This window comes from Thamnophis sirtalis, unplaced genomic scaffold (genome assembly GCF_051295495.1).
Source record: "Thamnophis sirtalis isolate CommonGarterSnake01/CBP01778 unplaced genomic scaffold, rThaSir2_p1.2 scaffold_46, whole genome shotgun sequence".
Classification (NCBI taxonomy): domain Eukaryota; kingdom Metazoa; phylum Chordata; class Lepidosauria; order Squamata; family Natricidae; genus Thamnophis; species Thamnophis sirtalis.
The window spans coordinates 79545-93036 of NW_028261426.1; the positions used below are offsets into that span (position 1 = coordinate 79545).

At 48.5% G+C, this 13492-nt stretch overlaps 1 protein-coding gene across 1 annotated transcript; it reads right to left on the reverse strand.

The window, feature by feature from the left end:
* Positions 1-1852: 1852 nt before the first annotated feature.
* On the reverse strand, positions 1853-6260 carry LOC106555387 (bis(5'-nucleosyl)-tetraphosphatase [asymmetrical]). The gene is made up of 3 exons (XM_087703182.1): positions 6151-6260; positions 2851-3074; positions 1853-2183 (listed from the first exon to the last, which is right to left on the reverse strand). The coding sequence occupies exons 2-3, from the start codon at positions 2984-2986 to the stop codon at positions 1870-1872; spliced, it is 450 nt and encodes a 149-aa protein (XP_087559308.1). The 5' UTR covers positions 2987-3074; positions 6151-6260; the 3' UTR covers positions 1853-1869.
* Positions 6261-13492: the final 7232 nt, after the last annotated feature.

A 13492-nucleotide genomic window follows, 5' to 3' on the forward strand; every position in this document is an offset into this window, starting at 1 on the left:
GGAGATTGTTCCAGAGGGCTGGAGCTGCGACAGAGAAGGCTCTCCCCCGGGGAGTCGCCAGCCGACATTGGCTGGCAGATGAATGAAACAACCTTAGGACTTCCAAAACATATACAGAACGTTTGCAGGAATTTGGATATGTCTAGTTTAATGAAAAGGAGTAGGGCAGAGGTAGGTTCCTACTGGTTTGCACTGGTTCGGCGGAACCAGTAGTGGAAATGGGGACTGGGTCTCTGAACCGTTAGGGAGGGCAGGCTCGCCAGACCTCCAAACTGTTTCCCCAGTCAACATGACATCTGTTTTTTTTTTTTAACTTTTTAAAAGCATGAGCAAAATCAGAAACTCACCCTTGGAATAGGGAGTAACATGATTGGATTGGATTGGATTGGATTTATTACATTTATATGCCGCCCTTTTCCCCGAAGGGGACTCAGGGCGGCTCACAATCCAAGTCAGGGAAATGGGTACAGACAGGGGATAAAAAAGACGAACATAACAATACACAATTTAAAAGCACACGACAACCATACCATTCGAGGGGGGGGGGGGGGCAAAAGCTCTTTAGCCCCAGGCCTGTCGGAACAGCCAGGTTTTAAGGGCTTTGCGGAAGGCCTGGAGGGTGGTGAGGGTTCGAATCTCCACGGGGAGTTCGTTCCAGAGGGTCGGAGCAGCCACAGAGAAGGCTCTCCTCCGGGTAGTCGCCAGTCGACACTGGCCGGCTGATGGAATTCGGAGGAGGCCTAATCTGTGGGATCCACATCCTCCAGAGCTGACTCATAGGGCCCTTCGCTGTCGGAGTCTGGTGGCAGCTCCAACGGCTCCTGCTGGGCCACAACAGAAGAGAGACGTGGCATCATCTCCTGTCATTCATCCCAGCTTATCCTGGAGCTTCTACCACCGGGGGCCGGTCCTTTGAGGGATCTTCTGCCTAGGACCTCACCCAGAGGTCCTAGCAAATGGACAGAGCAAGAATCAGAGTCCACCTGTAAGAGCTTTTTGGGGTGAACTCAGAAAGTCCATTTCTGGGTAGGCCTTCCTCCACGTGGCACCTTCCGGAGGTATGCACTAACTCCCAGAATGTGGGCTCCTTGATGCTCTCGGAGCCTGGTTGTTTTCTTGGAGATGTGACCCAACTAGGGAACATCATCATCAGGGCTAACAGGCAGAGGGGCTGGAGGGGGATTGAGGGGTCTTTGGTACCCTCTGAGCTTGGTTTTTTTTCCTGCAGACGTTTCACGACCCAACTAGGGAACCTCATCAGCAGTACTGGAAGGAAGAGGGGGTTGTGGAGAGGAGGAGGAAAATGTGGAGTGTTTGGTGCTCTCTGAAATTGGTTGTTTTCATGCAGGTGTTTCATGGCCCAACTAGAGAACATTATCAGGGCTAGAAAGATGTGAAGTGCAGGAGGAGGAAGAAAAGGACTACGGGGTCCTTAGTCCCCTCTGAGCTTGCTGGTTTTCTTGCAGACGTTTCACGACCCAACTAGGGAACATCATCAGTGCTAGAAGGAAGAGAGGTTGGAGGAGGAAAGATTGTAGGGTCCTTGGTGTTTCCTGGCCCTCCTTGTTTTCTTGCAGGCGTCTCGTGACCCAAGTAGGGAACATCATCAACGCTACAAGGAAGAAGGGTTTGCTCTCTATTTATACACAGGAGCTTATCCTGCATAAGCTGGGAGCAAACCTCAACCTCCCTAGCACTGATGATGTTACCTAGTTGGATGGTGAAACGTCTGCAAGGAAACAGCCAAGCTTGGAATTCTGGGCGTTGAAGTCCACCCACCTTTAAGGGGCCGAAGTTGAGAAATGTTGCTCATAAGACTTGAAAGAACAGCAGTGAAACATCTCCCCAAATATTCCCACGGGAGGAAGTTTATTCTTTGGCAGAGAGGAAGAGATGAGCCTCTCGGAGGGTGCCTTGCATGTCCTCGTACTCGGCAAGTCTGCAGGCCTCAGTGAGGGTCAGCCAGCGGAAGGCCTGGTGCTCTGAAGAAAGCTTGACCTCCGTGTCCTGGTCCTTCAGCTCGGCCAGCCAGTAGACCACCGTTTTGGGCTTGCCTCTGACGACGTAATTCAGTTCCTTCTTAAAGCCTTCCAGGATGGTGAACTGGGCGGAGGTCAGCCCAGCCTCTTCCTGGGTCTCTCGCAGGGCTGTGCGAAGGTCATCTTCCCCGGGGTCCACGTGGCCTGAGGAGAGAAGACAAAGCAGGGGGTTCAGAACAGGACAGCCCCACCCTCCTTCCGTGAGATTCTAGAGCGACTTGGCAAGATGGATGGACTTCAACTCCCAGAATTCCCCAGCTAGCATGCTTTCTTGATATGCTGGCTGACTTTGGGCCAATCACCAGGAGACGGAGAGTCCTAGTCCCGCCTTTGGCGTGAAAGCCACCTGGGTGACTTTTGGCCAATCACTAGGAGACAGAGACTCCTAGTGCCACCTGAGCCATGATAGCCATCTGGGTGACTTTGAGAGTTCTAGTCCCGCCTTAGGCATGAGAGCTGACTGGGTGACTTTGGGCCAATCACCAGGAGATGGAGAGTTCTAGTCCCACCTTAGGCATGAAAGCCCACTGGGTGACTTTGGGCCAAGCATTAGGAGACGGATAATAATAAATGATTAAAGTTGAAGAAAATAGAGAGGAGGAACCGTCTCCAGAACTGATGCCCAAAATTTAGCTCAGTGTTTTTCAACCTGGGCGACTTTAAGATGGGTGGACTTCAACTCCCAGAATTCCCCAGTCAGCATGCTTTCTTGATTGGCTGATCCCCCCCCCCGCCCCCCGGGAACATCTCAGCAGCTCTACATCTATTGAGAACTGCAGAGCTCCTTCAGACAGCAGAGGGAGTGACGCACCTTTTGGGGGTGTCCAGTGATGGGTGCCATAGGAGGTTTGCAGAAGGAGGTACTCAACGTGGCCGTCCGCAGCTGCAGTGGCGCATGCCTTGGGTAACCGCCTGAAGATAATCAAGCCACAGGCTCTTAAGCTCATGATGCTCTTACCCAAAAGGAACACAAAGGAGGCGGGTTAGCCCAGGGACAGCTCTGAGATAGGGGGCCACAGCAGGCCACCCCACAACCTGAGTGGAGTCAAAGGCAAGAAATAGACCTGAAGGTTTCATTCACCAAAGACGTTTCACAGGTCTTAGCACTGATGACGTTATCTACTATCCTGTTGGATGGCCATTTGTCTGGAATGTTATAGGGTTTCATGCCTGGGCAGGGGGTTGGACTAGAAGACCTCCAAGGTCCCTTCCAACTCTATTATTCTATTCTATTCTGAATTCTATTCTATTTGTCTGAAGTGGTGTAGGGTTTCCTGCCTAGGCAGGGGGTTGGACTAGAAGACCTCCAAGGTCCCTTCCAACTCTGCTATTGTATTGTATTGTATCCTCCTCCATTCCACAATCCCCTCTTCCTTTCTGACCTTGATGATGTTATCTAGGTAAGTAGTGAAATGTCTTCAGGAAAATAACCAACCTCAGAGAGCACCAAGGACTCCACAGTTCAACCCTGAGCTACAAATATTTACTCCTGTCTGTCTGTCTGTCTAATTAATACTAGACCAACAATAAAGCAGTAAGCAACACCTTAGTCAAGGAGCTATCAAAAGCACTTCCATCAACACTGACATAAGTTACTAGTACATAAAGAGAGAGCAAATCCCATTCCTTTCTAGCCCTGGCGATGTTCCCTAGTTGGGTCATGAAACGTCTGCAAGAAAACCACCTCGGGGAGCCTCAGAGTCCATGGTTTTCCTCCTCCTCCACTCCACAATCCCCACTTCCTTCTGGTACTGATGACGTTACCTAGTTGGGTCGTGAAATGTCCATAAGGAAATCAAGCTCAGAGAGCATTAGAATCCATGGTCCTCCTCCGTCTCCACTCCCTTCTAGCACTGATGATGTTGGGCAGTGAAATATCTGCAAGAAAAACCACCTAGCTCAGAGAATACTAAGGACCACAGGGGCAGTGGTGGGTTTCAAAAAATTTTTGGAACCTACTCTGTGGGTGTGGCCTCCTTTGTGGGAGTGGCTTGCCGGCCATGTGACCTGGTGGGAGTGGCTTGCCGGCCATGTGTTTTCTTTCTCTCTCTCTCTCTCTCTCTTTCCTTCCTTTTGTCTCTCTGTCCCTTTTTTCTTTTTTTCTTTCATCTCTCTCTCACTCTTTTTCTTTCTTTTTTCTTTATTTATTTGTTCCTTTCTTTCTCTTTCTCTCTCTCTCTGTGTCAGTCTGTCTGTCTGTCTGTCTGTCTGTCTGTCTGTCTCTCTCTCTGTGTGAGTGGTGGGTTTCAAAAAAAATTGGAACCTCTTCTGTACGTGTGGCCCGCTTTCCGGGTCCACTGGTGGAACCTCTTCTAACCGGTTCGGTAGATTTGACGAACCGGTTCTACCGAATAGGTGCGAACTGGTAGGAACCCACCTCTGGACCACACAATCCTCTTCATCCTCCTCCTCCTCCTCCTCCTCCTCCTCCTCCTCCTCTCTTCTCCACCAATCCCACTTCCTTCTAGCACTGGTGTTGTTACCTAGTTGGGTCATGAAACGTCTGCAAAACAACTACGAAGCTCAGAGAGCACCAAGGACCCCCACAGTTCAACCCTGAACTACATATATCCTCTTCTATTGATCCTTTTCACAAGGTTCAAGGTTCATTTTATTTATATGCCGCCCTATTCCCGGGGGGGGGGGGACGGGACTCAGGGCGGCGCACAAACCCAAAGGAGGGGAAGGGAAACTCAAGAACTACAACAAAAAGTACAGGGAATTTAAAACAACCAACAGCCACACGATTCGAGAGGGGAAGGGAAACTCATCGACCCCAGGCCTGCCGACACAGCCAGGTTTTAACGGCTTTTCGGAAGGCCTGGAGAGAGGTGAGGGTCCGAATCTCTGCAGGGAGCTCGTTCCAAAGGGCCGGAGCTGCCACAGAGAAGGCCCTCCCCCGGGTAATAGCCAGGTGGCATTGGCTGGTAGACGGCACCCGGAGGAGGCCTAATCTGTGTGATCTAATGGGTCTGTGGGAGGTAATTGGCAGCAGGCGGTCTCTCAAGTACCCAGGTCCAATATAATGAAGGGCTTTATAAGTTACGACTAGCACTTTGAAGCGCATCCGGAGACCAGTCGGTAACCAGTGCAGCTCGCGGAGGATAGGTGCAACGTGGGTGTACCGAGGTGCACCCACAATCGCTCGCGTGGCTGCTTTCTGGACGAGCTGGAGTCTCCGAATGCTCTTCAAGGGCTGCCCCATGTAGAGCGCATTGCAGTAGAAAGTATGTAAGTGGCTCAAAGTCACCCATTGAGGGCCATAGTTGAGAGGGGTGTTGAACCTGGGTCTACATAGGCCAGGTGGTCGGCAACCTTAAACACTCAAAAGAGCCATTTGGACCTGTTTCTCACATAAAACACCCAGAGCCCCCAAAACCCTTCCCATGCCTATTTCCTGAGCAGCCACAAAACTAGCATATGTAGTGGAATTAAACATTGTTTTTTTTCTGAAACGTTTCTTGGATTTATCCATGGTTGGTCTAACAGGATCAAAAAGCTTCATAAATCGCATGCCAGTGAGTGGCGCACATTGGCGTTTGTGACGCATAAATTGGAGCGGCAGGGAGCCGCAGCAGAGGGAATGAAAGAGCCACATGCGGCTCCGAAGCCACAGGTTGCCCGGCCAGTGACTTATGCCATAATTATTAAACCACTACACCACAAGGGCTGTATTGGGGTTGATGCAAGACCCTCCCTCCCAATTCACAGCTTTCTGATCTGGGTTTCTTTACCGGTTAAACTGGGATCCACCTTCCTGTTGCAACCTTTGCTGCAATTCTAACAGCAATTCGTATTTTTAATATTAATATCAATGTGATTGCAAGCAGATGCACTAAAACAGGGTTTCTCAAACTTAGCAACTTGAAGATGTCCGGACTTCAACTCCCAGAATTCCCCAGCCAGCGAATGCTGGCTGGGGAATTCTGGGAGTTGAAGTCCGGACATCTTCAAGTTGCCAAGGTTGAGAAACACTGCACTAAAACAACGCACAATTTATAGGGAGCTCAGCTGAACAAAGGCCATCAGCCGAGCAGGGAACCCCCAGGCTGAGCCCCCAGCCCCCAGCCCCCTGCAAGCCCGGCGGACCCCACTGAGAACCCCGGCATACCTGTCCAAGCAGTCCTGCTTTAAAAACAAAAGCATGAACAGGTTTCTGAAAGCTGGACTTCAACTCCCATAATGCCACAGTCTTGTGGGCCTAGGATTACGCTGGGTGACAAATTGTGGGAGTTGAAGTTCAGCAGTTCCGAGACTTCCGATTGGGCAAGGCACAACCCGGCAGTATTGAGAGCTTTTTTTTTTCAATTGGCTTTCATTCTTGTCAATCTCAACGTGGTCACCTTCTCGACCAATCACAATCATGCTATCAACTGTTGGTACAACCGATGCTTCCTGGTTACACCCGCTGAGGCGATTCCATCCAATCAGCGAGCGACAACGACAAGAGGGCGTGGCCGATGTGGAGTATAGAATTATGATTGGATAGTTTGACAGATGGGGAGAAGACCACTAGAAAGGTAGGCTTTCAAAGACGGTCTCTGCGGCTGCTGCCGCTTTCTGTGCGCCTTTTTCCCGCTCCATTTTCCCTCCTCCTTTTTGATTGGATAATATAGGCCCCGCCTACTTCCGAGGACATCGTTTTATTGGACGGCTGAGCTGACGTAAACGGCGCGCCAAAGCGGCGCGAGGATTTGAAGCCAGGCTTGGTCGCGTCGTCATGGAAACGCGGCCTCGCCGGTTCTTTCCTCACCGCGCTGGGAGTGAGAGAAGCTTCGGGGGATTCGCGGAAGCTCCGCTGCGGGAGACAGTCAGACCAAGGGACAGTTCGCCGGGAGAAAGGCCAAGGAAGGAGCCCTCCGGTAAGAACGGTGGCGTGAAAAGGACGCGGTTCCTCGCCGAACCAGGCTTCGGCCCTGTTGTCATAGCAACGGGCTCGCAGCGTAGAGCCTGAGGCATAAATAACAACAACAACAACAATATAATTAAGATAGAAACTGTGACAGTTTAAAAGTGATGCTTCCCTTCCCGCTGGATTTTTTTCCTTCCCTGTTTTAATCTACAGGTAGTTCTCGATTTATGACCACAATCGGGTCCCACATGTCTGTTGTTAAGGGAGACCTTTATTAAATTGTTATAAATACATATTATTAATAACAGTTATGAGATCATATAATTGTGAATGTATATATGAAATTGATAAAATTAAAATAACTTTTAAAAAAGATTCATAATTTCTCCAATAATGTGCAAATAGATTCATACATTAAACATATTAATCTCATTTGATTACTATTAAATAATTCTGCCATTAAATTGTTATTAAGTGAATTTTGCCCATTTTACAACTTTTCTTTCCTTGGTTGTTAAGTGAGGTTGATGTTAGTGACCCGGTTGCTAAGTGAATCCAGCTTCCCCATTGACCTCCTTCGTCAGAAGGTCACAAAAGGGGATCGTGTGACCTTGGGACACGGCAATGGTCGTAAGTATGAACCAGTGGCCAAGCGTCTCAATTTTGATCATGGGGATGCTGCGAAGGTCGTAAGTGTGAAACACGGTCATAACTCTCTTTTTTCTTTCACTGCCATTGTAACTTTGAACGGACACTAAATAAACTGTTGTAAGTCGAGGATTACCTGTATAAGGTTGTTTAAAGTGTGTATGTGTGTGTGTGGGGGGGGGAATGCAGAAAGTCCTGGATAGGATAGTCTTTATTGTCATTGTACAACATAAACACAACGAAATTGGTTGGATGGAAAAGTCCTGGAATCTCGAGGAGAAAGGTGAAAAATGTATATTTTCCTTGTCTAGTGTGGGATTCATTGTCTAGTTTTGAAATAAACACCAGCCAAAAACTTCCAAGAGAAAACAATAGTAATTTTATTTTCTGCTTTGCAAAGCGGGTGAACCACACACAACACACAGCTACAGTGGAGACACCTTCAATCATCAATACATTCTCTTTATATTCCCTATTGCTCTATATCAGTGTTTCTCAAGCTTGGCGACTTTAAGTCCTGTGGACTTCAACTCCCAGAATCCCCCAGCCAGCGAGAGCTGGCTGGGGGATTCTGGGAGTTGAAGTCCACAGGACTTAAAGTCGCCAAGCTTGAGAAACACTGCTCTATACAAATTTACCTCCCAATGTCAGGGTTCCAAGTAACACCCCCCCAACGAAAGAAGACTCTGAGGCTTGAGGTTCCTCAAAGTTCCATTTTATTACAGATGGGTCATATTGGCACATCTGGGAAAACCCAAATCTGAAAGCTTCCAGGTTTTCCCCACCCAAAAGAAAGTCCAAGTCCCTGCCCAGCCCCCACATGTCCATCACATGTTCCAATCAGGTACCATCCAAAACTGGAGATGCGTGGAAGTCCCAATCGGCTCAAATACAGGTAAGGACGGCGGGCGGGTGGGCCCTCTGGAGCACCGTACCGGAACTGTATTTGGTGCTCCCAGGAGGCACTGGTATTCCACCACTGGTTTTAGTATAGCGTGGGCCTCTGATCCTAGTTCCTATATGGAGTTTCCAAGTTTCAGCCTAAGAGATTTACAGGCTAGTACAGTGACGGCTAACATTTTTGTTAACCCATAATGCAATGCGTGTGTGACCCCCCCCCTGCACACTCCACCCTCGTGCATGCGCACACAAACCCCTGTGTGCACCCCACACATACACTCGTAACCCCCCAGGCTCCCCCTTGCATGTATGCACGATCCTCACGTGTGGCCCTCGCATGCATCTCCCACATTTATTTATTTATTTATTTATTAGACTTATATACCGCTTCATAGGGCTTTCAGCCCTCTCTAAGCGGATTACAAATTTTTTTAACAAATTGTTTATTGTTTATTGTTGTTTATTGTTTATTATTATTTATAGGCCGCCCTTTTCCCTGAGGGGACTCAGGGCGGCTTACAATTTATGGGAGGGGAATACAAGACAAGACATGAGACAGTACATAAGTAAAAATAGAACACAACATTCATTCATCATTCGGGTGGGGACGGATTAGAATCTTTATCCCCAGGCCTGACGGGATAGCCAGGTCTTGAGGGCTGTGCGGAAGGTCTGGAGTCAGCAACTTGCCCCCACAGTCTGGGTCCTCATTTCACCCTCCTCGGAAGGATGGAAGGCTGAGTCGACCTTGAGCCGGTGAGATTTGAACCGCTGAACTGCAGATCACAGTCAGCTGAAGTGGCCTGCAGTACTGCACCCTAATCACTGCGCCACCTCGGCTCCTCATGCGTGCATGGCAGAGACCCAAAAACCAGCTGGCCAAAGGGAGGCATGCGCGGTGGAGCTGAGCTGGGGCGATGTCTCGCGGGTGTACGTGCCACCTGTGGCATGCATGCGATAGGTTCGCCATCACGGGGCTAGTATGTTTTCTGTGGTTTCAGTAAAAACCATAGGCTCTGTTTCCTTTGAACACTTTGAAAGGTCACTAAATGAACTGTTGTAAGTCGAGGATCATCTGTATTAGGTTGTTTAAAGTGGTGGGGTTAGGTTTAGGAAAAAAAATGTATAAGTCCTGGAAGGAATAGAAGTCCTGGGAGTTCAGGGAGTATCAAGGGAAAGGAGGGAATTGTATGTTTTTCTTGCCTACCAATTACTGAAATGCATTTTCCTTTGGCAGCAGCGACAGGGAGCCATGAATAGAATAGAATTCTTTATTTGGCTAAGCGGCTTTAGACACCCAAAGAATTTGTCTCTGATACAGAGCATTCACAGTACAGGTGTCAGGCCTGGAAGCCACTTTAGGTAATGGATCTTCTGGTCTGCCACATTTCGTGCTGTGGGAAACTGGGAGTGGGGATTACATGGAGTGGATAGAGATATAGTCAAAATAACATTCCTTTCCTCGAGAGTCAAGGCCACGCTGCCCTGCACCTGGAGGGGTGTGAATGGGAGTATCTCCAGTTAGGACGGTGCATTGAGGTGACCATGTGATGGACCTGTGGGTGGTGGGCAAGACTGGGACACCCTTTTGGGTGGGGAAAACCTGGAGGCTTTCAGATTCGGGCTTTGCCAGATGTGCCAATATTGACATCTCTAATAAAATGGAACTTTGAGGACTGCCCAGCCTCGGAGTCTTCTTTTGTTGGGGATGTTACTTGGAACCCTGACATTCACCCGAATCTGGACAACAGATAGTCCTCGACTTACAACATTTAATTTAGTGACTGTTCAAATTTACAATGGCACAGAAAAAAGTGACTTATGACCCTTTTTCACGCTTACGACCATGGCAGCATCCCCAGGGTCACATGACCAAAATTTGGACGCTTACCAACTGGCTCGTATTTATGACAGTTGCAGTGTCCCGGGCTCACATGATCCCCGTTTGCGACTGTCTGACAAGCAAAGCCCTTGGGGAAGCTAGATTCACTTAACAACCATGTTCCTAACTTAACAACTTGCAGTCTGTCCGTCTCTCTAAATTAATTCAGGGAGTCGAGCCGAGGTGGCGCAGTGGTTAAATGCAGCACTGCAGGCTACTTCAGCTGACTGCAGTTCGGCTGTTCAAATCTCACCGGCTCAGGGTTGACTCAGCCTTCCATCCTTCCAAGGTGGGTAAAATGAGGACCTGGATTGTTGTTGGGGGCAATTTGCTGACTCTGTAAACCGCTTAGAGAGGGCTGAAAGCCCTATGAAGCGGTATATAAGTCTAACTGCTATTGCTATTGCTATTGCAGTTCGGCTGTTCAAATCTCACCGGCTCAGGGTTGACTCAGCCTTCCATCCTTCCGAGGTGGGTAAAATGAGGACCCGGATTGTTGTTGGGGGCGATATGCTGACTCTGTAAACCGCTTAGAGAGGGCTGAAAGCCCTATGAAGCGTTATATAAGTCTAACTGCTATTGCTATTGCTAGTCCCCGACTTACAACGGTTTGTTTAGTGACCGTTCAAAGTTACAGTGGCATATCTATCTGTGATATCTGTCACAGCTATTTTTTCATAGCCCGAAGGGGAAAAAACACAAATTGTGGTCCAAGGACTCTTTACTCCAGCTCAAGAATGAAGCAGTTAAAAAGTCATGAATGCAATGGTCTCCTTTCTTTTATGTAGCACGACAATGAAGGAAGCATCCTTGGACTTCGGGATGCTCTGTTGACAGGAAGGAATTTACTATTTTCAGCTTCCTGGGACAACCCATCTTCTTTTACTCAGACACCAGGAAAATGAGAGGCTTCCAGACACCCACCCCACACCTCCCCATCAGCTGTTGCTTTGAAGCAAATGCTCTGCATCCCTTGTGGTGCAGAGGCTTCTCCAGTGAGATCACCAGGCTAAGATTAGCATGAGGTTCAGTTGCTTTTACAGATGCTCCTTGACTTATGACCGCGGTTGAGCCCAACATTGCTGTTGCTAAGCGAGACCTTTGTTAAATGAGTGTGGCCCCGTTTTACGACATCCCTCACCACATTTGTTAATTGAATCATTGCGGTTCTTAAATTAGTAGCTCAGTTGTTAAGTGAATCTGGCTCCCCTGGGTCTCACAAGGGGATTGTGTGACCTTGGGACCCAGCAACAGTCATAAATATGAACCAAAATATGAATTTTGATTATATGATCGCAGGGAGGCTGTAGAAGTTGTAAGTGTGAAAAACGGTCATAAGTCACATTTTTTCAGTGGTGGTGTAACTAAATGGAAGGATTCTAAAAGGATGCCAATGCCCAGCTGTCTGCAAGGAGTATAAATCCTTCCATTCCCCACTATCCTGTCAGAGCTGAAGAAGCTTCTTGGATGAGAAGTGAAACGGCTTCAGAAGAAAAACCAAGAAAATCCACTTATGGTATCTCCTGAAAAAGGATCTTTGGGGCAACCATGTCCTGGAATGATGGAGAATCTCTACAGACTTTTATGGGAATATAGCAATAGCAGTAATAGCAGTTAGACTTATATACCGCTTCATAGGGCTTTCAGCCCTCTCTAAGCGGTTTACAGAGTCAGCATATTGCCCCCAACAACAATCCGGGTCCTCATTTCACCCACCTCGGAAGGATGGAAGGCTGAGTCAACCCTGAGCCGGTGAGATTAGAACCGCTGAACTGCAGATAACAGTCAGCTGAAGTGGCCTGCAGTACTGCACCCTAACCACTGTGCTACCTCGGCTCTTGGCTAAGAAGTTAGCAGTAGTTCATGGCTGTGTCGTTTTCTTGAGAAGAGATCAGTCAGGTGGGCATTCCTCCATGGAAATGGCAGGTATTCCCCAACTAACAACTGTTCCTTTAGCGAACATTTGAAGTTACAAAAACACTGAAAAATGTGACTTACCACCAGTCCTCACACTTAGGACTGTTAGTGCATCTCACAATCACATGAACACGATTCAGACTCTTGGCAAGCGCCACGTGCTTAAGGATGGTTGGGGCATCCCATGGCCGGCTACTCACGGTCACTCATGCCCTCGTCACTTCCCGTCTTGACTACTGCAACACGCTCTACATTGGGCTGCCCTTGAAGAGCATCTGGAAGCTCCAGTTGATGCAAAATGCAGTGGCCCGCATGGTTTTTTGCAGACCCCATGTGCACATGTATCACCTCTCCTGCGGGAGCTGCATTGGCTGCTGATTTGCTTCCGGGGGCGATGGCCCAGCTCTGGCTATAGGATGATGACTGTCTGTAAGAAGAGGGACTATACAGGTAGTCCTCAACTTATGACCATAATTGAGGCCCAAAGGTGCTGGCTGTCACCTTTAAAGCCCTCATGGCTGGGCATCAGGTGGTCTGAGGGACCATCTCTTGTCGGTCACATCTATCTGACCCTTCAGAGTGGGGAGGGAGGGAATGCTGCGGGTCCCATCCCCGAGGGAGATACACCTGGTGGGACCCATAAGAAGGGCCTTCTCCAGGGTGGCTCCCTCTCTCTGGAACGTTATCCCCCCAGAGATTAGAATGACCGCCTCTCTGACAGTCTTCCAGAAGGCGCAAAGACCTGGTTCTGCCAGCAGGCCTGGGGAACCCAGAGCAGGATGGAGCCCATCAAATGGCTCGTGTGATGTTTTGTTGCCTGGGTGGGGAGTTATTTTATTATATTATTTTATCAATTTCTTATATGATTCTCTCTTATTAGTTTTATTGTTTTTTATATGATGTTTTCATATTCTTGTAAGCCGCCTTGAGATGCCATGTGCAAATAGACGGCAATATAAATCTCATAATAAAATAAAATAAATAAAAGTCAAAGGGGAAGCCAGATTCACTTAACGACTGCCCAACTCATTTTACAACTACCTTACTTAGTAATAGAAATTATAAGGTGGCGCAGTGGTTAAATGCAGCACTGCAGGCTACTTCAGCTGACTGCAGTTCGGCTGTTAAATCTCACCGGCTCAAGGTTGACTCAGCCTTCCATCCTTCCGAGGTGGGTAAAATGAGGACCCAGATTGTTGTTGGGGGCAATATGCTGACTCTGTAAACCGCTTAGAGAGGGCTGAAAGCCCTATG